This window comes from Amblyomma mixtum, chromosome 1 (genome assembly GCF_055824585.1).
Source record: "Amblyomma mixtum isolate Tamu chromosome 1, ASM5582458v1, whole genome shotgun sequence".
Classification (NCBI taxonomy): Eukaryota; Metazoa; Arthropoda; class Arachnida; order Ixodida; family Ixodidae; genus Amblyomma; species Amblyomma mixtum.
This window is the reverse complement of record NC_143012.1, coordinates 279,408,118-279,435,538: the sequence shown is the minus strand read 5'-3', so window position 1 is coordinate 279,435,538 and position 27,421 is coordinate 279,408,118. Positions and strand designations below refer to the sequence as shown.

Genomic DNA, 27,421 nt, shown 5'->3' with positions numbered 1-27,421 from the left:
TTGCATGGGGTAATCTTTCTCCGTCTTATATACTCCGTAAATCTGTCTCTCAATCAGGAGGTAAGCTTTAGATACCGGAGATACTCTAGATACCGGAGATACCAGCCTTAATTATTAAGTTGCGATTGCAGAAACAGGTTAGCCTACTGAACCGCACGACGCTGCAGGTCTATTTAGTTACCAAACCATTTTATTCACAAAACAGTCTGTGCCATTTATCTTCTACGACTTTATTTTAGGGTTGAATGAACGGTTACTAAACAAGCAGTAACATCCACCATAGGTATCAAAAAGGTAACAAGGGCCGACATTTACTAACTACCTTGAAGAGGGTAGTAAATATTTAGTAAAACATAGGAAAATTCAGTACGAGTTAGTAAGTGCTGCACATACTACCTTTTTACTACCCATTTTTTTTTTAAGGAAGCAGTTACTCCAACCGCCGACTAAAGGCGCCTGCGCCGCGCCGCACGAGCAATGTGGGTGCTATTCAATAACACCCACGTTATTCAATAACACCCACGTTATTCAATAACACCCACGTTATTCAATAACACCCACGTTATTCAATAACACCCACGTTATTCAATAACACCCACGTTATTCAATAACACCCACGTTATTCAATAACACCCACGTTATTCAATAACACCCACGTTATTCAATAACACCCACGTTATTCAATAACACCCACGTTATTCAATAACACCCACGTTATTCAATAACACCCACAGAGCGTAGCCCCCAATGTTCGGCATGAGATAGCGCTCTCGATCAGTCGCAGGGTGCGGAGTTGGCAGTCTGAACTATCAGCCGCGAGTAAGCGGGAAGCGCATTCTAGTTCGCTAGCACTCAAGTCCACACTCAAGCAGCGCTGGGCAGCGCTACTTGCAAATGGCCCAAATTAGATGAGCCGCAGAGGCAAGGCATTTTCAGAATTCTAAAGGATGATATGGCCATTTGTAACGCTCGGCCACAAATCTATAACTGCAGTCGAGCGCCTACAAGTAACAGTTAAGACAACTCTTAGAATTAGCTAATCCCTTATAGTTAACGTGGTTTGCCTGATGTTTGACGTCCGCCATCACTAGTATTGCTATGCCGCAAGAAGCTTCTCTTCACCTCAAGAATTCTATTAAAAAAAAAAATTAGTGGCCGGCTTGCCTGAAACAGCTGGTACGTATATAGGATGAGACAGTAACCGCTGCATTACCTACTTACGCACAGCCCAAGATGGCGCCGGTGCAGGCTTTTAGGTTTGGCTCATACGGGGCGCCACCGACAAAGTAAGATGGCGGCGATCAGGCATCGAAACTAAAATCGTCTAAACAAATCGTCCAATCTTTTAGTTATCTTGGTATCGCCCTACAGCGATCTTTCTTGGCGAGCACACATCACTACAATGATATCTGCCAACAAGTCTACGATTCATAAAACGTCCCCTTGATCATGAGCCGCCACCACGGGAAGCTTCTGGCTTACAGAACCCTTATCGAACCTAAGCTTGAGTACGCCAGACCCATCTAACCCACACCAAACATACCTTACATATGCCCTCGAATCAGCTCAGAACCGCGCTATTCGACTAGTTCATTCTGCATTCTGTATCCGAGCTAACCGAGTAAACATTTGGTAGAGAGACTGCTCCGGTGAATCGGTGGTACCAGGACGAATTGTTCTTTAACTACAAAGTTTCTGTGCAAGTTGTATAGCTTTTCTTTGTAGCCGTATTGCTGCGCTTGAGTGCACACCAATGAGTACTTACTCCCTTATTACATGTTCTACTCCACTTTGCGGGATTCCCATAATACATTTGAACGTGCACGATTATATTCGCTCAGCGAATCGAATATCAGAAAATTGATTCGCTACTCGAAAATTTCGAATAACTGCACATTCCCAGTCGTTAGGCTTAAAAAAGCCGTGTCTATATTGTGAAAACGCGGCTGATAACGACTGCCGCCTGTAAAAAGAAGACCAGTAGTCTCACAAACCTCGGCTTCCTCGTATCCAACAGTCGAAAGATAGGCGAAGAAGACGTCGTAGGCGCGACCTCTAGTGGGGTGCTTGCTGAGGGCCATTACCGACTGGAAGAAAGGCGTGATGACGGCTGCCCCGCCTCGAGCCTTAAGCACCCAATTCATGACGGGGTTGAAAAGCAGAGGGTTCTTGCCACCCCTGCGAGGATAGAAAGAATACAGTTCGGTTATTTATTTACCTCGTGTGCGGTCTGCAAAAAGCAGGGCCTCCTCCGCTTCTTCCTGAGGTGAAGCGAATTGCTTCAATACTCGTCGATAGCACGCACGACCTCGCTATATGGCGTTCAGCCCACCGCATCCTCGGAACTTTCCGCACTAACGTAAGTTGAAACATTTTCCTGACTGTCGACAAGCGTTAGAAGGTTGTTGCTACTGAAAACTTTCCTACATTCACGTCTGCGGCAATTACGTACTTAGCCGCGGAAGTTCTGGCGACGGGGTCGCTTACGCCGTCGCATTCGGTATATCTTGGTAGACACCTTAACAGCAGCCACAGCTGGCATGGCGAGGACGGGGGGGGGGGGGGGGGGGGGGGAAGAAAAGACGCACATCAGCGCAGGGTGATGGGCGGGGGTAGAGGGTGTAGGCTGAAAGGTTTGAGTGGAATGAGAGCGAAAAAGGTGCCGCTACGGCCGCGCCGGCCGCGCGATGCTTGAGTCCTCGGCACAACCCTCCACTACGGCACATATTCCCCCCCTTCTTTCCCTCCCTTTACCCCTAAAAAGCTTCAAGGCTAACTTCGACTGACGTTCCCAGCACTGCAAACGCATACGTTGTTCTCCGTGTACCCGCTTTCACAGTGTCGTTATTATAACTAACATTAAACTTGTGCGTAGTTGACAAATCTAACATCGGTGATATTGTGAACGGACATCACAAAAGCGGGAAACATTTTTTGACACGTTTAAGCAACATGTCGCTCATGTAGCTCGTCTTACAGGAAAACCCCGAGGCATTGGAAGCCCGCTGACGTACGGAAGGTGCCTGCAGATGAAGGTGTTGATAATTTGGCACCGTAGTGCCGTTGGGCACCACCCACCGCGACGACTTAGTTGTTAGGGTGCTCGGCTATAGAGCTGGGGTACCCGGGTACAACCCTAACGGCTTGTAGTAGTAGAGGTTGGCTTGCAACGGTGACTCGTGATCGCCGTATCATTTCTTAGTTCTTTTTTCGCCATTGCCACGAACATTCGCGCATACTGGCGGCATGCTTAAGGAGTTGTGAATTTCTGTCCCGAACTGCATGCAAGCCCTCACTTGAAGAACCGGCTGGCGATGGGCATGAAAAGAGCCAGGGACTTGACTTCGATGCCGGGTTGCTGCGCGGCCAGCTGCACTGCGGGAGGAGATCCCGTGCTGTGGGCAACCAGCATGTCCACCCTGCGAAGAGGTGGCATGCGCTCAAGGGCGCCGCTTCCAATGATGTGCTAGGAGAGTTAGCTGAGATTCAGCGTATACGTTGTCAGCCAGGCACGTAGCCCGAAATACGTTGCGGAGGGGCCGAAGGCAGTTTACTTTACCCCGGAAGGGGTGGGGGATGAGGGCGGGGGGGGGGGGGGGGGGATGTTTATGGAAAAAATTCGGCATACACACTTATGACTGCTTACATAAGGGAATGTGAAGGCATTATTTTCCCTGGGTACATTGGCACCTGCCCGCACATACGCGCGCGACACTCCCCTGAACACTGTACGATGGACGGGTGCATCACAGTTTGTCTGAAAATTATGGCGATTTCCACTGGTCGTGCTTGAGCAGCTTTTCTTGCTCCGTGGCGGCGAATTCGAGTTCCACTGGTCGACCTGGACCGACCGCGCGAATTCCGCTGGTCGTTTGGAGCAACTTCGTTCAACACGGAGCGCACTAGGTTGATCCGCCGACCGGCGGCGGATCTCACCGGAACCTGTAGTCGGCGATGTCGTCACTTCCGAAACAAACGTGTGATTTTCGGTTATTTTTAGCGCACGCAGGAATGTCAGCAGGAAACACTGAGCGCTGTTTCTTCCGCGCGCGTTTGATGCGCGTATGTCATCTGCGCAGCATCTGCGTCTTCTCCATCATAGCGGCTTGGCGGTTACAATTCTCATCATGGCATCGCATGGAATGGCGATACTCCTCGCTTTGTCTGATGAGAGCTCGTCGGAATCTGAATCCGAGCACTCAGACAGCAGCAGCGACAACGAAAAGTTCCTTGTAGAGGCATTTTTCGAGAAATATTTCGTAGAAGCCCCTGCGAAGCGCCCTAAAGTGATGGACTACATAACTAACGTGGTGCACCTGTATTCTGACGAAGAGGTAAGCACGTACGCTATTCCGTGCATGAAAAAAAAAATGCGATGAATATGCAGTCCGGCCTTGTACAGCAGTTCATATATATGTTTTTGTACAGTTCCGCAGGAACTTTCGTGTGTCCAGGACAGTGGCGATGTTGCTCACCGAAGGTTTTGAGACGTCCCCCGTGAACCCTCGTTCCGACAACGGTGGTTCGCCGGCCAAAACAGCCGAGGAGCACGTCCTGACTTTCTTTTGGTAAGTGCGCGACGAACTTGATAACTTTAGGTGCACTGGTGGTGAACCAGCGCGCTTCAGCTCAGTTGCTGCACCCATCTTTAGCAAATGCAGTGTGAGCCATGTTTTATTCGCAGTATAAACGATGTGCCAAATAACAGTAAAGAAAGCTTTTGTGCCCGCAGCCTCAGTGTCCCAAGTGAACAAAGCGCGGCAGTGTTTTGTACACCACCTGCGACTTTTTCATTCGCCCACGCGTTTGTGTTCTCAACCATAGCTATATCTGAAATTAAGTGCACATGCATGCATAATACAGATTGCCAACTTGTCAACTGCCGTCGAAAGTCCGGCAGTTGACTGAAATTTGTACATTTAGCGTTCATATCATAACGTTAACATTTTCTTCCCTGCTATTCAGGTATGCAGCAAATAAGACCTGCATAAGGGACGTTGCTGGGCGTTTTGGGCTTGGCGAGACGACTGCGTTCCGTATTATTGAGCGCATGTTGGAGTACCTGGTGGAAATGGCCAAGACCGTTATTTCATTTCCAGCCGACTTGGAACAGCTGGCGAAAAACTTTGAGCAAGTAAGGCTACTCCTCAGAAAGTCTTTCAGAATGGTTTATTACACATACAACTTGTACAGTACAGCTTCTTTGCACAACCGTCCCAGTAACTCCACACGAAGAAAACAAAAATACTCAACATTAGCACAAAAACAAGTTTCACTTCTGCTAACTGTAATCAACTGCAGACAGCATTCTAGGTTAATGCATGTATAATAGAACAGCATATGCTTAAAATACTGAACACCACACACTCTTCATTTCCAGCTATCACAGTGCAGTTAGCCGTCAGGTAAATGCATTGTTCCATGGCAAATGCATCTGAGATTCTCTTGGCTATCAGGTACAAGTAGTACAGTGAAGAGACATGAAAGAAGTATGTAAACAATGACTGAGAATAAAACAAAAAAAGAATGCAAGATATATTAGTCAATAGCACTATGAAGTTGTACTCGAGCAGAAGCATGATCAAGCAGCTGAAATTAGCAGACAGGTAACATAACCAGATTTGCAGTTGTTCACCTAGCTTGAAAATGTTGTGAATAATATGCAGCTTGCATATTATTTGTTAAAAGAACATTATGTATACATGCCACTAAAGTGAGAAAATGAAAAATATTGCAAAATACCGCTAAGTGCAAAAACATAATAAATCACAAATTAGCACTTGAGCAAGGTGATAAAAATGTAGACTAGCTTTCAAAGTGCCAGGTTGGTGGCCACATTATAAAAACAGTTTAATGTGGAAAACCCTGGGGAAGCATGTATATTGAATTTATATCATTGTTAAAACACATTTTCAGCCAGTTGGATGAGTCTGAAAATAACGCGGGCTTAGAATATGCCCTCATATCGAACAATTCACAAAGGTCAGTAACATATATGAACCTCTCAGAGTTGCATCTCCTTGTTATTACATTTTTGGCAAGAAGATGCATACACGAAAAATAAGCCTATGGGTGGTTAAAGAGGTAAACTAAGCTTGACTTGAAGCTTTTGTTTCTTAATGCAGGTGTCTGGCGTGCCTGGTACCATTGGTTGCATCGACGGCTCCTACATTAGCATCCGCTGCCCGGCGAACAAGATCCGGTCAACATATGTCAACAGACACATGACCATCTCACTGACGGCACAGGCATGCTGTGATAACAACAAGAAATTCATGGAAGTTACCGTGGGAAATCCCAGCAAGATTCACGATGCCCGAATATTTTCAAAATCAAGATTCTCAAGAAAGCTTGCACAGGTCTGTGCAGATGGAAGATTTCATGTTCTGGGTGATGCTACCTACCCGCTCAGAGAGTTTCTACTGACTCCTTTCAAAAATTATGGAAACCTGACCGAGAGAGCCAACATATTCAACATGAAGTTGTCTGGTACGCGGGTTCGGATAGAGAATGCTTTCGCCGATTTGAAGGGTCGGTTAAGCCAGTTGCTGCACGTTGACTTTTTTGTTGTCGACAAAATGAACAAATTCATACTGGCATGCTGTGTTTTGCACAATCTCTGCATCAACTCCGGAGACAATACTGTGCCACCGATTACGGATGATGGGTCATCGAATGCAGAGTGGAAGAGTATGCCTCCTGATGAAAGTGAAAGCTGCAGTCCATTTACAGCCACAGAAGCTGCACTCCGCCGTCAAGGAAAACTGAAGCGAGAGGCAGTAATGCAAGCCATGAACTTGTGAACAAGAAAAAACAACCCTTTTCCCTCACTTTCTGGCAGAGCTTTTGCAAATACACTCTCAATCTAACCCAAATGCCTTGCGGAGTAATTCCATTTTTTCTTTGTGCATTTGTTCTCTTCTTTCTTCCTTAGCTTTTCTTTTTTTCGCTGCTTCTGCTTCTCTTGCTGCTTCCCTCTCTGCTCTTTTTTTGGCCTTCTGATCCCCTAGTTCTTGAAGTTTTTGAAAAAATAAATCCATGTCCCTCATTCGAGCTGTGCTCGGTCTGTGTCTTCTTGTTTCAGCAACCTCATCATCTTGTGTGGCTCCTTGTTGATTAGTATCCACAGGGGTCGGTTTTGAGGGTTCAGGGGGCAATTTCTGGGAAACAATGCCTTGGGCATCTCTGACAACCTCGGGCTCAAGGCTATCATCAAGCCACTTAATTTTTTCCAACTCATCATCGAAGGGCACATCCTGTGGTGAATTGCCCGACTTGCTGTTGCTGGCTACGGCAGTTCTTTTCCGTTTGCACACGGTCTTGTACCTAGTGCAGCATTGCTCTCCTGTCCTTGCTACACCTAGAGTTCTTTGCAGCTCCATGGCAATTTTTTGAAACATTGCCTTTTTGTTTTTAAATTTCTTGAGTGGCCCAACTTGCCCAAAGTAAGTGGCGTACAAATCTAGGAGTAACTTAGTTTCGCCTCCTGTCCATTCGCAGGTATGAGCTGGAAAAGAGGCAATAAAAACATTTTAGGGGGCACTTTGGCTCTCTAAACTGCTGCAAGGCAAAAGCATTTCCTGCTTCACTGTTTTCCTTTATTTTTCATTTTTTTTATTTTATTTCATCTCATTTCTGTTTTCCTTCATTTTTTACTTTTGTTTTGCTTCTTATTTTTATTTCTTTTATTTCATTTATGAAACCCATGCATTCACTAGATGCGCCTTTATTGATGCTCAAACGCTGAGCCTTCGTGACGGAGTGCTAGCGTCTCCACTTCAAATTCCAAAGGCCGTGGTTCCATTCCCAGCCTCAACACAGTTTTTTTGTAAGAAGTGACCCCAAAACGCGGATACATTTGCTAATATTCCTTGGTCACGACAGTATGAGGCATTAAAGGCTTTCGCCTTAAAAGAGTGTAAAGATACACAACGTCCACATACCGCGTGTTCCTTGAATGCCACTAGGTTCTGCCCCCTGAGTGTGGCCGTGAGAGGGGCCAGGCCGTGCTTGCACACCAGGAACTGCAGTGATGCAAAAAGTTTTCTTCATTGTTGATTTCAATGCGGATCTTAAGTGAACTACGAAGGTGTTGGGTGCTTTAAGATATATAAGCCAGTCAGCATAGTAGATTGCTAGAAGATTGAAGGACACAAACAGTGTGAAATAAAACAGTTCTATGTTTGTACTTAAATCAGTTACCTTACCAACTCTAAACTCTTAAATGGAAAGAGTGGAGTCTGGTACAAGGCACTGATCCATAAAATCTATCGCATCAATCAGTGAGAGCCTCAGTTAGCTCCCTTCAACCAAAGTAGGTTACAGCACACTTACTAATTTCTGGTGACACCTCCGCATGGCCAAGCTCTGCTCCTGCATCTGCAACAATATTCACACAAAAAGGGGTGGTCTATATATACAGGGTGTTCAAAGTTAGACTTCACTGATTTTTTTTAAAAATGCGAAACGCCGTACGCTGATACCCCTTTTGCTCGTTGGTAATGCGGCCAGGCGAACACAAATTGGGATAATAATTGTCCGCAGAAATTCAGTAATTAGCTAAAAATCATTAGCTTTTTATTGCCTGATGTAAGCGTGCATATTTCTATTGCGAACTTGGAGGCATTTGCTTTTCAGGGCAATTCCATTTTGTACAATTTTAGCAACACGCCTGTGCCCCGAGATACGCATGTCTAAAATTTCGTCCCAGTTCGTCTAATTACGCATGCGAGACCGCGGCTCTCGGCGTGAAGCACCTCCTTTGTGTGACGCTGCTGTTGCGTATGGCTATAGTTCACTATACTTATGGCACTCTGCCTTACAAGGGCGACCAGCGACACGGATGACTTTTCGTGATTCATTGTTTTCGCGCGCCAAGACGGAAAATGCTGCCGAGAACGAAAAGTCATCTGCTCCGGCCGTTGCCCCAAAAAGAAGCTGACAGGCAGGGTCTGTTTGCAGTCCTTGCGCGAGGATAGCAATCGGTACACACTTCATGCCGGCTGACAACATATGACTCAGTGAAAAATCTAGCTGGGCGAGTTGGCAAACCGTCGCACCGTGAACCGTTCCGTAGCGTAAGCACTCTGCAGACATGCGATATATATTCATTTATGAACTTACCTAGAGAATAATTGTGCTCCTGTTTGCCTACGAGGTTCACCAAAATGCGGTGCACCTCAGGCGTAACATGAACAAAGCGACTGGGTTCCATCGCAAAAGATGTGCTTGCTCTCCGCCGCCGTCTCGTCGTCTGCGTACGAGTAATTTGGCGCCAGAATTGCCAGACCTCAACTTCCGGAACCAGCACTTCCGCTGCGCTCTCTGCATGTTCCGCTGGTCGACGACGGTCGCTGCCCTCCGAGGCGGTTTGGGGCGCTCTTTTGCGATTCGAGCGCCTCGCTTCGGATCCACCAGTGGAAATCGCCATTAGTTTTTTGAGGAAAGGAAATGGCGCAGTAACTGTCTCAGATCTCGGTGGGCACCTCAATCGCGCCTTAAGAGAAGAGGTAGAGAGTCTGGGAAACCATACAATTGAAGGTGCATACATATGTCGTCGGTTCGAATCCCTGTCGCATGATAGCCTCCAACTTGACTGGGACATGTGAGCTATATGCAACGAGAAGTCTTATGGCACTACCCGTTAGGCGCTGTGACAAACGGTTGCGTCACAATTTTTGGTAGGATTGCCCTATTGAAAATACTGAACGTGGATTCTGCGTGCCTATCTTTGCGTGTTTATTGCCACGCACATGTGACGATTGAGCGAGGTCGCTGAACGCGAGACATATTTCACACAATTTGCGCAAGCCGAGCAAGCTCGCAAATGCGACATATCTGTCACATAAAGTGCACAAGCCGCGTAAGGCTCGTACAGCAGGAGACATCCTCGCGTGATATGCGCAAGCCGGGTGGGGCTTCCAGAATGTCCGAGAGCCAAGGGTGAGTCCCAGAATGTTCAAGAGCCTTGTCTGGCTCACAGAGCACTAGACAGTGTCAAATGGAGTTACCATCATGATACCGATAATACCTTGCATGGCTGCAAGGCTCCTACATCACTGCTCAACACGTTACGCCAATGCCCTACCTAAAGGCCTCCTCACCTGTCTGTCACTGCCTCATTCAGCATGCATGTTGTGAGATAACAAGCTTTGCAGCAATGGTGCTTCGTGGGATGACTCTCATGTGTGTAGCATGCTTGCAAAAGGACATAGATAAGGTCACCTTAACTGGCTTTATTAATGCCACATCCCTCATGACGGGTGCCACACAGTGGCTAAACAATTTCTTCAGCTTCTCCAAGTCCAGCAGGTTGGCGTCTTGATCCAGGTTCTCACTATGCAGCACCTGCAAAAAGGTAGCAGTATATGCAAAAAAATTCAGTTAATTTGTTTTCTCGAAATTCCAGAAAAGGGCACAAGTAGTTCTTCCATTAATGAACTAATGATGATTTCGAAAAGTATCAGGTTTAAAATACAGACATTCGAAAACCCGACTCAAGCACGCAGGCTGCTCAGCATCAAACCTGCACAAAATCTAATAACCGTGTCACACAGGCATTTTGAAGGCTTTCAAATGGCCATCAACTCAGTGGCACTTGAATGCAGCTAAATGGGCATTTCCAATAGCCACAGAGTCCCTAGAACAGTGTGGACATCTATCAAGATTTTAAAGGCTTTTCAGTGGTAGAAATTTGCACTCAGACATGGAGCACTCGCAACTTACACTAAGGAATAAAATCAAAGCAATTTAATCGCTGAAAGAATACTCAACATGAAATGTACAACTTATTTCACTGAAAAAAAAGAAGGCTGGCCACAAAACACTGCAGCAAGCGTATTATCACTGTTGCCAATAGCACAAAAACAATGAATACCACCTTTTCAAAACTGCGTGAGTGCTACAACAGCTTCCCAGCAAAATTATCAACTGTGACAGTGGCTCCACAGCAGTTTGGTGCGAGATGACGAAATATCTCTACGGCGATCAAGTATTCTGTGTAGCAGCGGCATAACTCCCGAGTTGAAGTGCAAATCTCAAAGCTCAATCTCCCACCTTAACTGTTATCTTTAAATACATATTTAAATTCATTGCAGCATGCTGCAGAAGTATGTGGTCAGATCATTCGAGAGGATACCTGCAAGCTATCTCAGGAGACGAAAGATCTGATGAAGAAACGCCAAAGCATGAGGACGTCTAACTTCAGAGATAGAATAGAACTAGGAGAGCTATCGAAGTTAATTATAAGTGCAAGGTAGCCAACATAAGAAAGTTTAACATGGAGAAAACCTAGCATGCTCTAAAGCATGGAGGTAGCCTAAAATCAGTGAAGAGAAAACTAATCACTGGTAAAAACCAGATGTATGCGCTGAAAGACAAAGAGGGCAATGTCATAAGCAATATGGATAAGATAGTTAGTAATATGGATAAGCAATATGGATAATATATGGTTAGCAATATGGATAAGATAAGATAGTAGCCGAAGAGTTCTACACAAATCTCTACAGTAGTGAATGTAATCAGAAGGTTACAGAGAGAGGCAGTAGAGCACAGCAATGGGACACCAGCCAGTAATGAGGGAGGAAGTAAAAAAAGCCTCAGGAGCAATGCAAAGGGGTAAAGCAGCTGGTGAGGATCAGGTAACAGCAGATTTGTTGAAGGATGGAGGAGAGATTATGCTAGAGAAACTAGCCACCCTGCATACGCTTGCCTCGTGACCACGAGCGTATCAGGAGCTTGAAAGAATGCGAACATTATTTTAATTCATAAGAAAGAAGATGTCAAGGACTTGAAGATTTACAGACCGATCAGCTTACTATCCATTGTCTACAAGGTATTTACTAAGGTAATCACTAATAGACTCAGGACAACCTTCGAATTCAATCAATCAAATGATCAGGCAGGCTTTCATAAAGGATACTCAACAAGAGACCACATTCATGCAATCAATCAGGTGAAAGAGAAATGGGCAGAATACAACCAACCCCAATATATAGCCTTCATTGACTACCAGACAGCAATTGACTCGGTGTAACCACAGCTGTCATGCAGGCATTGTGGAATCAGGGTGTAGAAGAGTGTTATGTGAAAATATTGGAAGATATTTATAACGACTGCACAGCTACCATAGTTCTCCATAAGGTCAGCAATAAAATTCCAATAAGGCAAGGTGTCAGGCAGGGAGACATGATTTCACCAATGCTATTCACTGCCTGTTTACAGGAGGTATTCCGGGGCCTGAAATGGGAACAGTTGGGGAGAAGAGTTACTGGAGAATACCTAAGTAATTTGAGATTCCCTGATGGCATTGCCTGGCTAAGCCACTCAGGATATGAACTGCAAAGCATGATGAATGAGTTAGACAGGCAGAGCAGAATTGTGGGGCTAGAAATGAACACGCAGAAAACCAAAGTAATGCTCAACAGCCTAGCAAGGGAACAGCAGTTCACAATTGGTAGCGAGGTGCTAGAAGTAGTAAGAGGATATGTATACTTAGTGCAGGTAGTGACCGCTGATCCGGATCATGAGAGGGAAATAACTAGAAGAATAAGAACGGGGTGGAGCGCATATGGCAGGTTCTCTCAGATCGTGAAAGCCAGTTGCCAATATCCCCCAAGAGAAAAGTCTAACACAGCTGTATCTTACTGGTACTCACCTATGGGGCAGAAATGTGGAGGCTAACAATGAGGGTTCAGCTTAATTCAAGGACAACGCAGCGAGCTATGGAAAGAAAAATGATAGGTGTAACGTTAAGAGATCGGAAGCGGGCGGAGTGGGTGAGAGAAAAAACGCGGGTTAATGAAATCCTATTTGAAATCAAAAGGAAGAAATGGGCTCGGGCAGGGAATGTAAGGCGAAGGCAAGACAACCGCTGGTCCTTGAGGGTAACAGAGTGGATTCCATGAGAAGGTAAATGTAGCAGGGGGAGGCAGAAAATTAGGTGGGCGGATGAGATTAAGAAGTTTGCGGGGATACGGTGGCCACAATTGGCAGAGGACAGGGTTAATTGGAGAGACATGGGAGAGGTTTTGCCCTGCAGTGCGTGTAGTCAGGCTGCTGCTGCTGCTGATGATGATGATGATGACAGCCTGAGCACACCTACAAAGTAAAACTGTGAACTCGACCCAGCAGCACTTTACTGTGTTGAAAGAGAACAGGTACAATTGAATTACTGCATTACCTTGTTATCATTAAAAAGTACAGGGCTCTAAGGACTTCCTAATTTACATCGAAACGAATGGTTTACAGTGAACTTTCACGGATTACACTAACAGGCACTGAAAATCCAACACAGCTGCCCAAGAGAATATTAGGCAGCCGCGCTAGCCTTCTTTTGCGCTATGCTACCTGATACCAGATTAAGATTTGAGAGCAATTTACTCATACTCTAGCACTGGGATACGTTATGCCCCAGACTGATGCAGCTGTCTTACTAAAGGCAGAGAAGCTTTCAGTGTGGGTCATGTGTGCTGTGGCGTGAACACATGCACAGGATCGCCTGCTACCATTCAAGTCCTCTGTGTACACAAATGCAGGTGCAATAGAAAACCCACATCACAAATTTGGCTAGTCTGGTCGGCCAAGCATGGGCCAGCTGATAGCACGAAGCAGCAGGTGCGACACATACCATCATCATCAGCCTGACTAGGCCCACTGCAGGGCAAAGGACTCACCCATGTCTCCACATTAACCCTGTCCTTTGCTAGGTGTGGCCACCATATCCCCGTACACTTCTTAACCTCATCCGCCCATCTAAGTTTCTGCCGCCCCCTGCTATGCTTGCATTCTTTTGGAATCCACTCCATTACCCTTAAGGACCAGCGGTTATGTTGTCTTCCCATTACAAGCCCCGCCCAGGCCCATTTCTTCCTCTTAATTTCAAGTAGCATGTCATTAACCCGCGTTTGTTCCCTCACCCACTCCGCCCCCTTTTGGTCTCGTAATGTTAGACTTATCATTTTTCTTTCCATAGCACACTTTGCTGTCTTATTGTTTGGCACGTGTTTTTTTCTTTGTAATAAGGCATAAAGTATTATACATGAATTACCACATGGCATCCTCCTATGACCGCTAAATAATTTATAATCAAATTTCTTTCTCCTGCTGTATTTGTTTCGGTTTCGACAGCTGAATGATGGCTGTGACGTCAAAGCGAGGTTATTGGTCACGTGAGGCATGAAAAACTGCAATACAATTGGTACTTCTGGCTCTTAAGGAATGCTGGTGTCAGCGCTGTAGCGAATTAAAATGATGAAGCAGCGATTATAAGTGCAGTTTTACCACGCCTCACGTGACCTATAACCTCTCTTTGATGTCATAGCCATAGTCAAATTGTTCACCGAAACAGGATGGCAGAAAAAGTTGATTATAAATTATTCAGCGGTCTCACGCGAATACCAGATGGTGATTCATGCATAGTAGTGTCTTCCGCAGCATTATAGAGAAGAAAACATGCCACCAAGATTAGGTGTCTATACTCTTTTAAGCTGAACTCTTTTAATTAGCCTCCACATTTCTGTCCCAAAAGTGAGAAACATGCAGGCTAAAGAAAAGATTTCAGCTTAAGTACCAAAGTGGCTCTAATCACACGATGAAGCGGAAAAACTCTCGACACTTGAACAGAGAACAAATAGGAATACCAACAAAATTTTAGATTCTTGTAAGGCTATCAAGCATTTCTGAATATTGTAAACTGCACTTTCACACATACAGTACGCATGTATGCCAAGCTCACATTCAGTAGCCCTGTTTACCGGCTGTAATTATCACGGTCTGAGCTCAGTTACAGATTTAAAACCAGCCAAAAGATGCAACACAGGAAAAGAGAAGAAAACAGGTTGGACTATCAATTGAATTTTTTGTGAAGGAAAAGAAGGCTCGCATGAAGATGCGCCACACATGACCCACACCAGCGAAAGGCAGGACAACAAATAACTGTCACTGATATACAAGCACGTCATCTAAAAGAGAAAATTCTTTCCGTTGAAGATTGACTAATGGCTTCGCTACTCATACAGCCATTGCCTTGGAGATATGCATCAAATACTTTACAGATTTGTTTACCACTTCTATACACCACTGAAGTGTCACAGAAATCAGGCGTACACACTGATGGGTCATCTTATGATTTACACTCACGACATTGGCACTGTAGTGCCAGATTAGAAGCTGCCTTCCCCCTAACGAGTTAGTGCTCACTCAGGAACACATTAAAGACACCTGCACATATCCCTGAAGTAGTTTCTTGCACAAGCTAGCGGAATGTGATAAACCACTTCCTGCAAGTCCTGAACCTAGTTTTATGGGATACCATACTGCTATCCCGGGTTTTAACAGCAGCGCAAAGGCCATCAACACAATGATTGGCGCAAAAATTACATTTAAAAATTTTCCCGACACTCGATTTGAACTCATGAAGTCTACACAAAGGACTCCATGATAACCGTTCTGAGGTGAATGGCAGTTCAGCCTAGCCTCTGGAATCTGTGCCAAAAAAAAAACGGAGTCAGCGCATCGCAATTTATGTCCGATATCAGCCGGTGCTGATGACAATTGTATGTTTTGCTTTCTCTGGCTTATAAAGCTCCACTTTCAGAAAAAGTGTCGTCTTTGTGGTTAGGATGCGGAACTTCATCATCACAGGTCAACTTCAGCTTGCCATCAGTGTCCTTTTAATGCCTCAAAGTTGAACAATAGCTCCATTCATAGAGGAGGGCTGTGCATAAATTTCGACCACCAAAGATTCTTTAACATGCACTGACATTGCATAACACACGAGCAAATATGCATTTCGCCTTGTCGAAACGAAGCCACCACAATTCAATCCCGCGTCTTTGGGCTCAGTAGCCGAACACCAATGCAGTAGGCCACAGCAGCAGGTGAAAAACAAAAGAGAGCCCTTAATAGGCAACCTAACTTGCAAAAATCAACATAACGAGGGGTCACACAAGTAGCAGTGGACTAGGAAAATAAAAGCTACTTGTGTCGGAAGATGTCTTCAGTGCTTACCTCAAAAGCCTGCTTGCTTGCTGGGCATCCTAGCACCAAGTGAAAGGCTGGCACAGCTATACTGGAGAGCTTGGAAGAGGCATTGCTGGTAAAGCTATGTGGAGCTTGCTGCAAGGTAAAAAGACACATTTAACAGCAGCACAGTGCAAAAAATGGACTAGAATCAAGCATGTAAGGCAAAATGCAAGGCACAAAAAGGAGCCGGTCGCAGAATGGAACACGACTGTTTAACCACATTTCGAAGTGGGCCAGGCAACAAGAAATTCATAACCACGGCAGTCATTCACAAGCTAGCCTCAGACGAGACATCACTTGCATATCGATATCCAGCATCGTTTCTACAATACATGCCACCATTCAAAAGAACAGACCACAGCAGAACGATATTTTCAGTAGAAGGCTGGTTTGCTTCAAATTCTGCATGCGTCCCTCAATTTGAAATCTGGCATGATTAGCACTGATTTCACATTCTCACAGGTATGATGAATTAATAGTGCCAATTGCAGAAAAACCACACTTTTTCCTTTAACATCAAATAAGGTATTGGAGAGGTACCTCAGCATATTTAAGTCAAAGTCAGATTTATTTGCGCCATTGGTTATAATCATGAAACAATTAAGTTTATTCTTCGTACATATTAAAGGCTCAATTACCCTTAAATTTCACTGCAACTTCGGGATTTAGGCCAAATGGAGCTAGGGCACTTGTGTGCATTTTGCAGTTGTTTGTACCATTTCAGCTCCGAGCCAAAGTATGAAAAAGCGAATGCCAAAATAGAGGCGAAAAACTTCAGAGCAATTTGTTTTTATCTCACCGTTCTGCTATTCAAGGCTCGACTACACTGGCTCGGCTATAAGTACGAACGCAGCTGGATCATACGGAGCTTCGTACCTTAAATACACAATTTATAAAAGTACAAGTGAAATACAAGTGAAAGAGGCGGAACCTCAATCCTAAGGCATACAGCTGAATCGCAGTCTACGTAGTTATACTGCTCGAGCGCTGTTACTTCAATTACAGCGTAACATGCGGCGAGAATGCAAAGCCCGGGCCGAAGATCTATTCGCGGGCACATATTCCATTCTCGGCGAGAGATGAATGACAGTACGGCGGCAGTACGGCGCCGATATCGTGCACCCCGCGATCGGATCGGCTGTGCATATTTGCATGGCATACTGACCATGACCGTGTGACCACGGACACTACACGCGCATTCATGCCCGTGTGCCGCCAGCAAACAACCTTTCAGCGCTGCGTGCTGCCGCGATAGGCACTGCGTCTTCGCGTCTCTGTACTAGCTGTGTTGACGTGGCCAGTTGTGCGCAAAGGCTTTGAAATAATGAACAAGTTCGAAGAAAATTAACTTACCCCCAAGATGCGAGATGTCACCCGGGTAGTGGTCTCCCACCAGCTGCTCCGCCATGGAGGAAATGAGCCCCGCCGTCAGCATAGCGTTTCCAGTGAAGGCGCGCAAAGGACGACGCGCTATCCGTCGAGCCCGCTGACGCACGCTATAAACACAGGTTTAGCGAATTTCACTGCTGTTGGCACATCACATATCGGAAGAGTGACAAATGCTCAGGCCAGCGATGGTTCACGCCCTCGGCACCACAAAGGAGGACCACGACCGACCACGACAAACGTAGCAACGCTGTCCGCCATGCTGTCCCTTCCCAGACGCTGCGTTCGTTGGCTAGCGCTTCGGCCAGTTCCGGCTTCCTTCGGCCCGTTTAGAAAGGCATCGCCTCCAGGCATTCCTCCGGGTCGTCTCTTTCGGGCTCTATGCTTTTGGGCAGTGCGATAGCAAAGGATTAAAACCAAATGAAACTTTCGTTACAAAAATAATTAAGTTCTTGTGCACATATTAGCATTAAAAACTTGAGAAATTTGTGACGCGTGGACGCATGAATATGCGTGTCGGTACAGGCGTGCGTGCGTGCGTGCGTGCGTGAGTGGGCATGGTCTAGCGCGTCAAATCCAAAGCCTATCCGACATGCTGCATGGTTTCTGAGATCACCGCCGTGAGCTTCGCTTGTTTTCTCGTGCTGCTGCTGGGCGGTCTTGTGCGCCGCTGTTACTGTGCTGGAATCGCAAAAGAAGAAGGATTACCGGTGTGTGCTGCCGGTGGGCGCACTCTCATCCAAGAGTAGTAGCAGCTCCCAATTAAGCGATCCGTCGGGGCATATGTGTTATGGTTGTCTGGTCGACAACGATAATGAGGTCAGCAGTGCGGTGCCGTCGTTTGATGAGTCGAACCTTTCGGCCTATTGCTCTGCTAACTTCGTTGCAAAAATGCCTGGCTCATAAGCAGCGACAGTGGCCATTGTTTCTGTGGTGTGTTTCGATTACAAGACGGCGCCCTTCTACAGTGTGGCTTCCTTGGAAACTTAGTCGGCGGTGTGCCTGCAACGCCTGTCGCTGTCAGCTCAAACTGACCGCCTGCGAGCGCTGCCTTCTTTTGCGATGTGAACGGTGACGGGACACTTACTGCCTGTGGCCGGAGCTTATAGCAAAAGCGAAGAGTGTTTTCTGTGAAGGTTTGAGAAAGTGCGTGTGTCAGTCTGGACCCTTAGCAAGTCATACGAGATGCGACATGCAAAAGTGGTCCACCAGTCGCTTCAGCAGAAAGGAGTGCGGATGTTTTTTACGTTACTTCAATCTAGAACTGCCCATGCAAATATTTCAACTCGTCTCTTGCCTAAACAGCATAGTAAAGAAGCTAAAGCAACAAAACTGCTGTTTCCATGCTGTATATTGATTCCGCACTCGTGCTAGAGGTGGGAAATATGTAGCAGTTATTGGCGGAGTTACAGCCTATGACGTGCAGCTTCATGTAACTGCAGGTTAGGATATGCGCCTTACTTGGTATTGACTTTGCGACCAGACATAGCCATTTGTCAACTAAAAGAAATTTTCTTGCTATAGGATTCTGCAGCATTATGTATGCTTCTGGACACTGAATACCGGGTGCGTCACCTCTCTTGAAAGCACTCAGATTTGTGTACTTATCAGTACGTTTGAGATGAGAAAATTTTATCAGCTTCTTTTCTTTATTTTATAATTAGCTACACAGCATGTTGCAAAAAAAATGTTTTAAGGAAAAGTATTTCAGTTTAGAGTAGAACAGTTCAACAAAGTTGTTTTGGGCATTCTGGTAACTTCAAGATGGTATTTGATGGTTGCATACAGACGCGCAAGTCAAACCTCAAAGGGCATCAAACTTAACAGTACCGCTGAGCTTATCCTTTCGTGCTTTTTATGTGTGTGTAGATCACGTGGGGAAGTTCAGTATTGGATGTTGGATTTCATAGTTCTGCTACAACTTTTATCTTCCTTTCTACACATGAAACATGACTGAACTTGATTACATTCCCCAAGCAAATACCTGACGCCTTACAAGCGTTCCTTACTGTGCACAGTTGTCCCAGTGCATTATATCCACTCATGTGCAGCACACTGTTGTGTTGCTCTTGGTCTCCAAATGTGACTCTCAGCAATATGATGGAATCATAGTCCATCCAGATGGTCTTTCTGGTAGTGCAAATTTCGAAACAGATTGAAGAAGAATGAAGAGTGTGATACTTCGTCATGCATCATGCAATGCTGGTGCTAATCAGGCAACATGTGTGGTATATATACTTCGCACATTTGAGATTCATTGGATTTGTTCTGGAGCCATACTGGGAATTAATTAATCGATCTGTGATTTGTCACTGAAATTGAGAGAGGGCACTAATTTCTGAACTTTTGACACCAACTGTGAATTCAAAACTGTCTTTTCATGTAGGCTTACATGGCTTTTTTACGTGTATGTAAATTTATGCTAATGACTTTGGAAATTGCTTTGGAAATGGTTTTAGAAATTGCCTCGTAACATTCCTGTTACAGCTCACAATTCGCTTTCTGCACGTCATGTTTGATTGAACCTGATTATATCCCCAAGCTTGTTTGTTGCACCTAACAGACACTGTTGCCCTTTCATAGTTATTCCATTGATTGACGCCTTTCGAGTGCAAGCAACAAATGGTTGTGTTGCTTCTGATTTCGAAATATGGCTGTCTGCATGACGGGCGACAACATAAATGCTCTGGATGGCTTTCATCATGCATCTATAAGATATCTGTAACTTTCAGAATTGGTTAAAGGAAGAACTGAAGGATGCTGTAAGAGTCGTTAGAAGCTTGTTTTTTACATTATTTTATAATGAACTTGCAATGTTGACAAGTTCTTGCTCAGTGTGCATGTTGTCATGTACAGGTCCCTGCAGTTTCGAAGGGAACCATTTTGCACTAAAAGATAATTTTTTGGTTATTTGTTTGCTGAAGTTGAAAATGATTAATGGGTACTTACGCCAAGACGAAAATTATAAAACAGCAAAACGTGAGCTTATTGCTCATTATTGAGAAGTAATCATTAACTGAATGCTCGAACTTTGTTTGCTTTCACCCTAAATGGGCCTTTACAGTCTCGACAAGTTGCTACTAAGCAAGCAAACGCACACATGGCCACACGCAGCCTCACTGAGCTTGCTCAGTGTGCACATAAGCACGCACAGCTTCGGCAAGCCCCCTCTCAGCACGCAGATGTCCACGCACAGAGAGTTGTCCACGGAGTCCACGATTTTTTACACACAAAGAGTGTGCGTGTACGTCTTTCAGCTCACAGTACGCGATCATGTACACACAGGACGCACAGAATGCGTACAGGTAACGCACAATTTCTGCGCATTCGTGTGCAAAATGAACGTGATCGTACAAAAATCAGTGTTCTCGTGCAAACTCACGCAGAGTTTTTTCAATAGGGTGTAGATGGGAGAACTGGCACTACATTGATTTGGTTTGGTTTATGGGGTTTAAAGTCCCAAAGCGACTCAGGCTATGAGAGACGCCGTAGTGAAGGGCTCCAGAAATTACGACCATCTGGGGTTACATCGCGCACAGCACACGGGCCTCTACTACAATTTCTCCCCCAAAGATATTCAACCACCGCGGCTGGGATCGAACCCACGTCTTTCGGGTCAGCAGCCGAGCACCATAACCACTGAGCCACCGTGGCGGCCGGCACTACAATGAGGTAGGCCAGTGGGGGTGTATGTATATAAACGAACGCCATGTATGATTGTCTGAAGTGGCGGTGCTCGGCTTGCTGTGTGCGTCATACAGCCGCTTGATAACGTCAGCCTAGTCCCATCGCTGGGATTTTCCGTACTATCTATAATGGAAGTAGCAATGCTTTCGCAGTAAAAATAAAAACAGAATTGGAATAGATTAGCGAGTGAAATAAAAAATGCTGTCGAATTACCTCGGCATAAACCCAAATGATTGCTCATAATTTTTTACTGCTACTACAACGAATACGAGGACGACAAACACGCTTCGCCAGAAAACTTTCACAATAACAGCTGGCGCTGTACAAAATGCAGTTTTGAGTGACTTAACAAGGAATGTCCTGCGCCATGGAAATGGGTGTTCAGCCTACACAATGTGTCTTGTAGTACATAACGCCTGCCACGTGTTCAGACACCATTCGTTTGAATGGCGACGCCGAGAACTGGAGGACCAGCGCTACGGGGTCTACCGCTGGTCTCGAACGGAATAGAACATCAGGGGCAGTTTACTTTGCCAAAATAAAAAAAAAAAACGTGCAAGCGGGAAAGAGGAAACAAGGCTCACTTTTTGATGCCAAGTTGCTTGAGCAAGTCGACGATGAGATTGGTCTTCTCTTCGCAGCTGTGCCACCAGTAGCCGGTCTGCCTGGTGAAGGTGAAGTCTGGGTAATGAAAAGAACGTACGCGCAAAAGACATCCTCAACGATGGTTATGCACAAGCAGTCATAACCTACACTCTTTTAATAAGCGACGCAGTTTATGGTACATGCATCGTGTCCGAGCACTTGTGAATGCCAGACGCGCAGACAGCCTGCAAGTCGCTGAACCCGAGCAGACAACCGAGACGCTTGCGCAAAAAACAAAGTTCCAAACTTTTTGCTTACACCAGAGCTTATGAATACATTTTTGTACTTGCCCACAAAGCGTAAAATTTCGCCTTCAGGCCGCGGAGTGTAAACCAAAAATTACAGCATAAAAAATATGGCAATTACACATTCGTGGTAATGCGGATGATACGCGCTAGCAGATATTAATTATTCTCAAAAACACAACGGAATATGCAATTTATACTTTAGCAATTTCTGATTTATCTAGTTGACATGAAATCCAGGGTTTGATAGAAACCCGTCTGGGCGGGTATGTTCATGGCGGAAATTCGTGAAGCGCCTACCATTCGTTACAAAAAATGACGTTACGGCCCCACTACGGGGAGCCTTGTTCACAAGGTTGTGAACAAGGTCCCCGTATTGATGCAGAATCATCAATTTTGTAACGAATGGGTGGCGCTTGAAGAATGTCCGCCTTCTAGCCAATATGAGGATCCTGGTGTCTTTTTAATGGGTGCATTCTACTCGGAGAGCCTCGCCTGAGGATCTTGCTCGCGCACCTGCACCTCGGGGACCGCACGCTCCCCACGTCTGGTCTCTGCCCACTGCTCTGCTTGCGCCCAAGCTTCTGCTCCATGCGACTGACGCGAGAGACTCCCACACATGAAAGCCCCGGGCTTGGCAGCGAAACGCCAGCTTTCCCAGGCAATGAAGTTTCCAATGTCGGCGACAGCGCCCTAACACGCGACCCCAGGAAGCAACTTTGAGGCGGCCGTCCGAGACCTGTGTTGCGGCGCAACCAGTTATTTACAGAGCATAGGTCGAGACAGGAACGTCCTTCCTCTGCAGAGGCTACGTCCGTTCGTCCGTTCTAACGTAGCGGGGATGCTCTAACCACAGAGTGCACGCGTGCGTATGGGTTATTATTAGTGACAACAGAAAAAAAACACAACAGAGGTCCCATACTAGGAGGACACCTGGGTTGTGCCGCGAAGGACGGAGTGACAGCTGCGGGTGCATAACAACGTTATGAAACAGGCGCGCCTCTCTCGTCGTGCAGAGAAAATAACCTGTTTCACTATTCACACTCATATTTGCTAGCGCTTGTTTCGGCACGAGGACAGTAACACATACGCACAGGACAGACGCTATTTATCTGTTTCACTATAGCCTATACATGCTTACCGGGCCAGTTCACGCAGATGACGTCCGCACCGTTCTGATCCAGATGAAGGATGTTGCGGCTGTAGTCGCTGTACTGTCCTGGGGCCCCCGTCAGCAGGAGGGCCAGAGGGCGCTTGTCGCGGTCACCGCGCTCGGCACGGTCCATTCCCGTGTGCACGTACACCACAGGGACTGCAGCGCCTAAATCTGGTGCCCGTCTGTAGCCGTGGCGTCCCTCAGCGCGCCATTTCTGCACCATCGAATTCGGAAACGGCTAGGCATTTCAGAAGTGAACTCTCAGAGACGTCATTGCATCTGGAAACAACGGTCGCGGTAGATTCAAAATTAACTCGACATGAACAATATCGCTGAACATTAGGCCTGGCGGTAGCGGATTGCACACATCAGACTGAAATTACTGTTATTTTCGCAGTCGTGTGAACCCCAGCAAAAATTATAACTCTATGCAGTCCACCAGTATGACATCGTTTCTTTCTCCTCTGCCAGCTTTGTTGCAAGAGTGAGACGTTCCTGCTGCGGCGTACGAAATTCTGCAGCTCTTATACAGGGTGTTTCACCTAAGACTTTCTGCAATTTTTAAAAATAAGCTATTTGAATTAGATGCGCGCTTTTTCTGGCATAGCATTGTCAGTGGTGTAGTACATCATAATGCAACTAAGACGTGCTAACTAGCAGGCTTGTTAACCAATATTTAATAGTTAACTATTAAACTATTACAGTTGGGCTCCTTAATTATTGAGAGGCATGTAGCCCACCGTAAGTAATGTCCATATCCGTTTTTAGAATTTAGAGAACGCGATTATCCTCTGCGCTGTGGCCCAACAAATTTTGGCTATCTCGACGAGTTAGGTTCACTGGAGAGGTTGCTTTGCCTGCAAGCTTCTCAAACCGCATGTATTTTGGCGCGATGTAGGCGAAATTTGTTGGGCCACAGCGCCGAGGATAATCGCGTTCTCGAAATTCTAAAAACGGATATGGACATTACTTACGGTGGGCTGCATGCCTCTCAATAATTAAGGAGCCCAACGGTAATAGTTTAAAAGTTAACTATTAAATATTGGTTAACAAGCCTGCTAATTAGCACGTCTTAGTTGCATTATGATGTACTACACCACTGACAATGCTATGCCAGAAAAAGCGCGCATCTAATTCAAATAGCTTATTTTTAAAAATTGCAGAAAGTCTTAGGTGAAACACCCTGTATAGTGACGCAGTGACGTCTAAAGTGGCATCTATAGTGACGCAGTGACGTCTAAAGTGGCATCTATAGTGACGCAGTGACGTCTAAAGTGGCATCTATAGTGACGCAGTGACGTCTAAAGTGGCATCTATAGTGACGCAGTGACGTCTAAAGTGGCATCTATAGTGACGCAGTGACGTCTAAAGTGGCATCTATAGTGACGCAGTGACGTCTAAAGTGGCATCTATAGTGACGCAGTGACGTCTAAAGTGGCATCTATAGTGACGCAGTGACGTCTAAAGTGGCATCTATAGTGACGCAGTGACGTCTAAAGTGGCATCTATAGTGACGCAGTGACGTCTAAAGTGGCATCTATAGCGACGCAGTGACGTCTAAAGTGGCATCTATAGTGACGCAGTGACGTCTAAAGTGGCATCTATAGTGACGCAGTGACGTCTAAAGTGGCATCTATAGTGACGCAGTGACGTCTAAAGTGGCATCTATAGTGACGCAGTGACGTCTGAAGTGGCATCTATAGCGACGCAGTGACGTCTAAAGTGGCATCTATAGTGACGCAGTGACGTCTAAAGTGGCATCTATAGTGACGCAGTGACGTCTAAAGTGGCATCTATAGTGACGCAGTGACGTCTAAAGTGGCATCTATAGTGACGCAGTGACGTCTAAAGTGGCATCTATAGTGACGCAGTGACGTCTAAAGTGGCATCTATAGTGACGCAGTGACGTGATGCACTACAAGTCCAGACAGATACCACCAGCAGTCGTAGCACTGTGCAGCTCTTGAAGTCCTGTTGCTGCGGCGTCGGAGTCGCTGCCGAACTCGCTTGTGTTTGCATGCCGACCAACGAGAGTAATCATGTGAGCCTTGTAGCTGACCCTCTTATGACTGGTTTGTGTGTGAGCGCACGCGCAAGCAAGAGCTGTTGCAAGCAAGCTGCTGCATGCAGTACTGAGACTTGAGACAGAGGCGAAGTCTGCAATACGGAAACTTTTCTCAAAACGGATGCTCTCAAGCTATGGTAAGCATCGAGGCGGCTGCTGAAAAAAAAAAAAAAGCCCCCTCAAATTTGCATGTTCTTCAGGTGTGGTAGTTGTAGCTGTAAGCCATCCCCTTTTCCACTCCGTGAGAACGTCCACTTGTATCGCATGACCAAAAATGGCACACTTCAAAGTTAGGTTATGTGAGGTTACGCGATACAATGGGGGAGCCGCTTATCGCATAGTCCTATATACAGCTATCCCTGTCCAGAATAAACTTATAGAAAGGACGAAAGAAGTAGAAATACGAAGGTGCCTAGTTCATGAACTAATGTTGGTCTGAATGATGGCGTGTGATCAGTAAGAGGTAGAAAAATACTGATACAGACAACAGAATAGGCTGAGCAGTGATGTTCTTCCTGGGAAAATTGACACTCGAAGTATATACTGAGAGAGTCCCTTTGGAAACGAGGTGGCGGCGGGTGCCACCAGGCTCAGCATCAGTATTTAGTACAGTGCCTGGCTATCCTTCGTTGCCCTCTTTCAGTTGAATGCCAAATGCGCTCAGTTGTCGAGACACACACGCACATGCAATCTGAACGAAAACCAGGTAAAATACGACTGACTGCACCACTTAGCCATCAAGGCGAGCGCTAAGTCGTTCTAGGGATAATCTGTGGCGGTGGTCTCTCTGCGCTTAGTTCCTGAGGGAGTAACGCTTGCTTCTCTAAGAGACCTACGGCTATGGCTGCGTGACAGGGCAGTTATTCCCCAAGGACTAATGCTCGAGTCACTTATAGCCCTTTCTGCTTTGCAGTGCACGCGCACACAAGCGCCTGCACAAAGAAAGGCAGTTGGCACCGTGCGCCCACACTGGCCTGGTAAAGTCCTTTGCACGTGATGACGACGATGCGTCGCTCCTTGTACGGGAGTGGCACTGGTTCGAGCGTTCGTTTCGTAGGGGTCTGGCTCACACGCGACACCACAGCGGCACTGCGATGAAAAGGCCGGGGGGCGATCAGTGTGGCTCCCAGGTCACTTCCTCCTAAGGCGGCTCCAAGCAGCGGCAGCGGGAAGGCCACATGGAGCGACCGCGAGTCATGTCGCTGCAGTCGACGCACCAGAAGCGCGCTCCGAAGCCGGGGCGACGCGAAGCCTGCGTCACGGAAGGGAAGGGAAGGTAAGGGAAGAGAAGGGAGAGCGCCGAGCGTGCCATGTACAGTTCTGGGTGTAAAAGAATGAAGTCCATGGCCCGCACGTAATCTGACACGAGTCTCGGCGTACGTGAAATTTACGTGTAAGTGGGGCTATGTGACCGCCTCGGCTCGATACGCCGAGGATAGATATACAGTCAGTTGATCTGCTTGAAATTCTGAACAGCGATTTGCTTAACACTCAGCCAAAAAGTTACTTTCGTAAGTAATACTAGTTGTCCCTCATCCGCTTATGTAATATATTCAGTGTGTCTCAAGGGAGCTTCCTTGGAACACTGCTTTTCTTATTTATGTGAACTTTGGCAAATGACATTTCATCACATATCAGGCAATTTTCTGATGATCTACCGCAAAACCAATAATAGGAGCGAACACCTTGCACCTCAAAGTGGCTTACATGTAATGCATCAGTGGTGCTCTACATCGTTAATGACGAAATCAGCGAACTGCGGGTTTATCATGTTCACCCCTAAGCATACCCCATCGAACTTCACCTACTTAGTAGATAACGCTAGTATGAATGGAGTAACTGCTTATAGATACCTTGGGGTTCACCTCGCACATAACGTCTCATATTGGCGTACATTTGAGCTATTTGTACCCAACAAAGAGAAACATTAGGTTACTTACGGTGCAACTTTCTAGTTTCACGACTGATGGCCGTAAATTAGCTCATTGTATATTCCGAATCAGCACAGGTAATCTGCCCAGTATTGCAAATTGTATGTTTCACCACGGTAACTTGTAAGACAGACCTTTGTCATTATGTTTCCAATGCTGGGCCGATTAACTGAGCTGCTTGGGAAATTTGTTCGTCCCCAACGAAAATACACAGTATAAATTCTAGCATAACAAAAATCAAACAAGACATTCCCAAATAGCTAGACACTCAGCACACTGTTGC

General features: G+C 46.0%; 2 protein-coding genes across 5 annotated transcripts in view; both read right to left on the bottom strand.

Moving 5' to 3' along the window:
• LOC149371871 (uncharacterized) overlaps positions 1-27,421 on the bottom strand; it is a 70,934-nt gene that overhangs the window by 6,741 nt on the left and 36,772 nt on the right. For all 3 annotated transcript variants that reach the window (XM_089566166.1, XM_089566164.1, XM_089566165.1), the window contains exons 3-7: positions 26,182-26,459; positions 23,128-23,356; positions 21,681-21,777; positions 3,297-3,419; positions 1,995-2,178 (exon numbers count right to left, since the gene is read on the bottom strand). In XM_089566166.1, the coding sequence (XP_089422292.1) occupies positions 1,995-2,178; positions 3,297-3,419; positions 21,681-21,777; positions 23,128-23,356; positions 26,182-26,459 (911 nt within the window). The remainder of the gene's footprint in view (positions 1-1,994; positions 2,179-3,296; positions 3,420-21,680; positions 21,778-23,127; positions 23,357-26,181; positions 26,460-27,421) is intronic.
• Positions 4,283-18,518, bottom strand: LOC149371872 (uncharacterized). 2 transcript variants are annotated; one of them, XM_089566168.1, is made up of 6 exons: positions 17,377-18,518; positions 16,009-16,116; positions 10,225-10,347; positions 8,335-8,379; positions 7,944-8,024; positions 7,316-7,507 (listed from the first exon to the last, which is right to left on the bottom strand). In XM_089566168.1, exons 3-6 carry the CDS (start codon positions 10,255-10,257, stop codon positions 7,463-7,465), a joined length of 204 nt encoding a protein of 67 aa, XP_089422294.1. In that variant the 5' UTR covers positions 10,258-10,347; positions 16,009-16,116; positions 17,377-18,518; the 3' UTR covers positions 7,316-7,462. The 2 variants fall into 2 exon arrangements, with proteins under 2 accessions (XP_089422293.1, XP_089422294.1); XM_089566167.1 differs by lacking the exons at positions 10,225-10,347; positions 16,009-16,116; positions 17,377-18,518 and having other exon boundaries at positions 4,283-7,507; positions 7,944-8,377.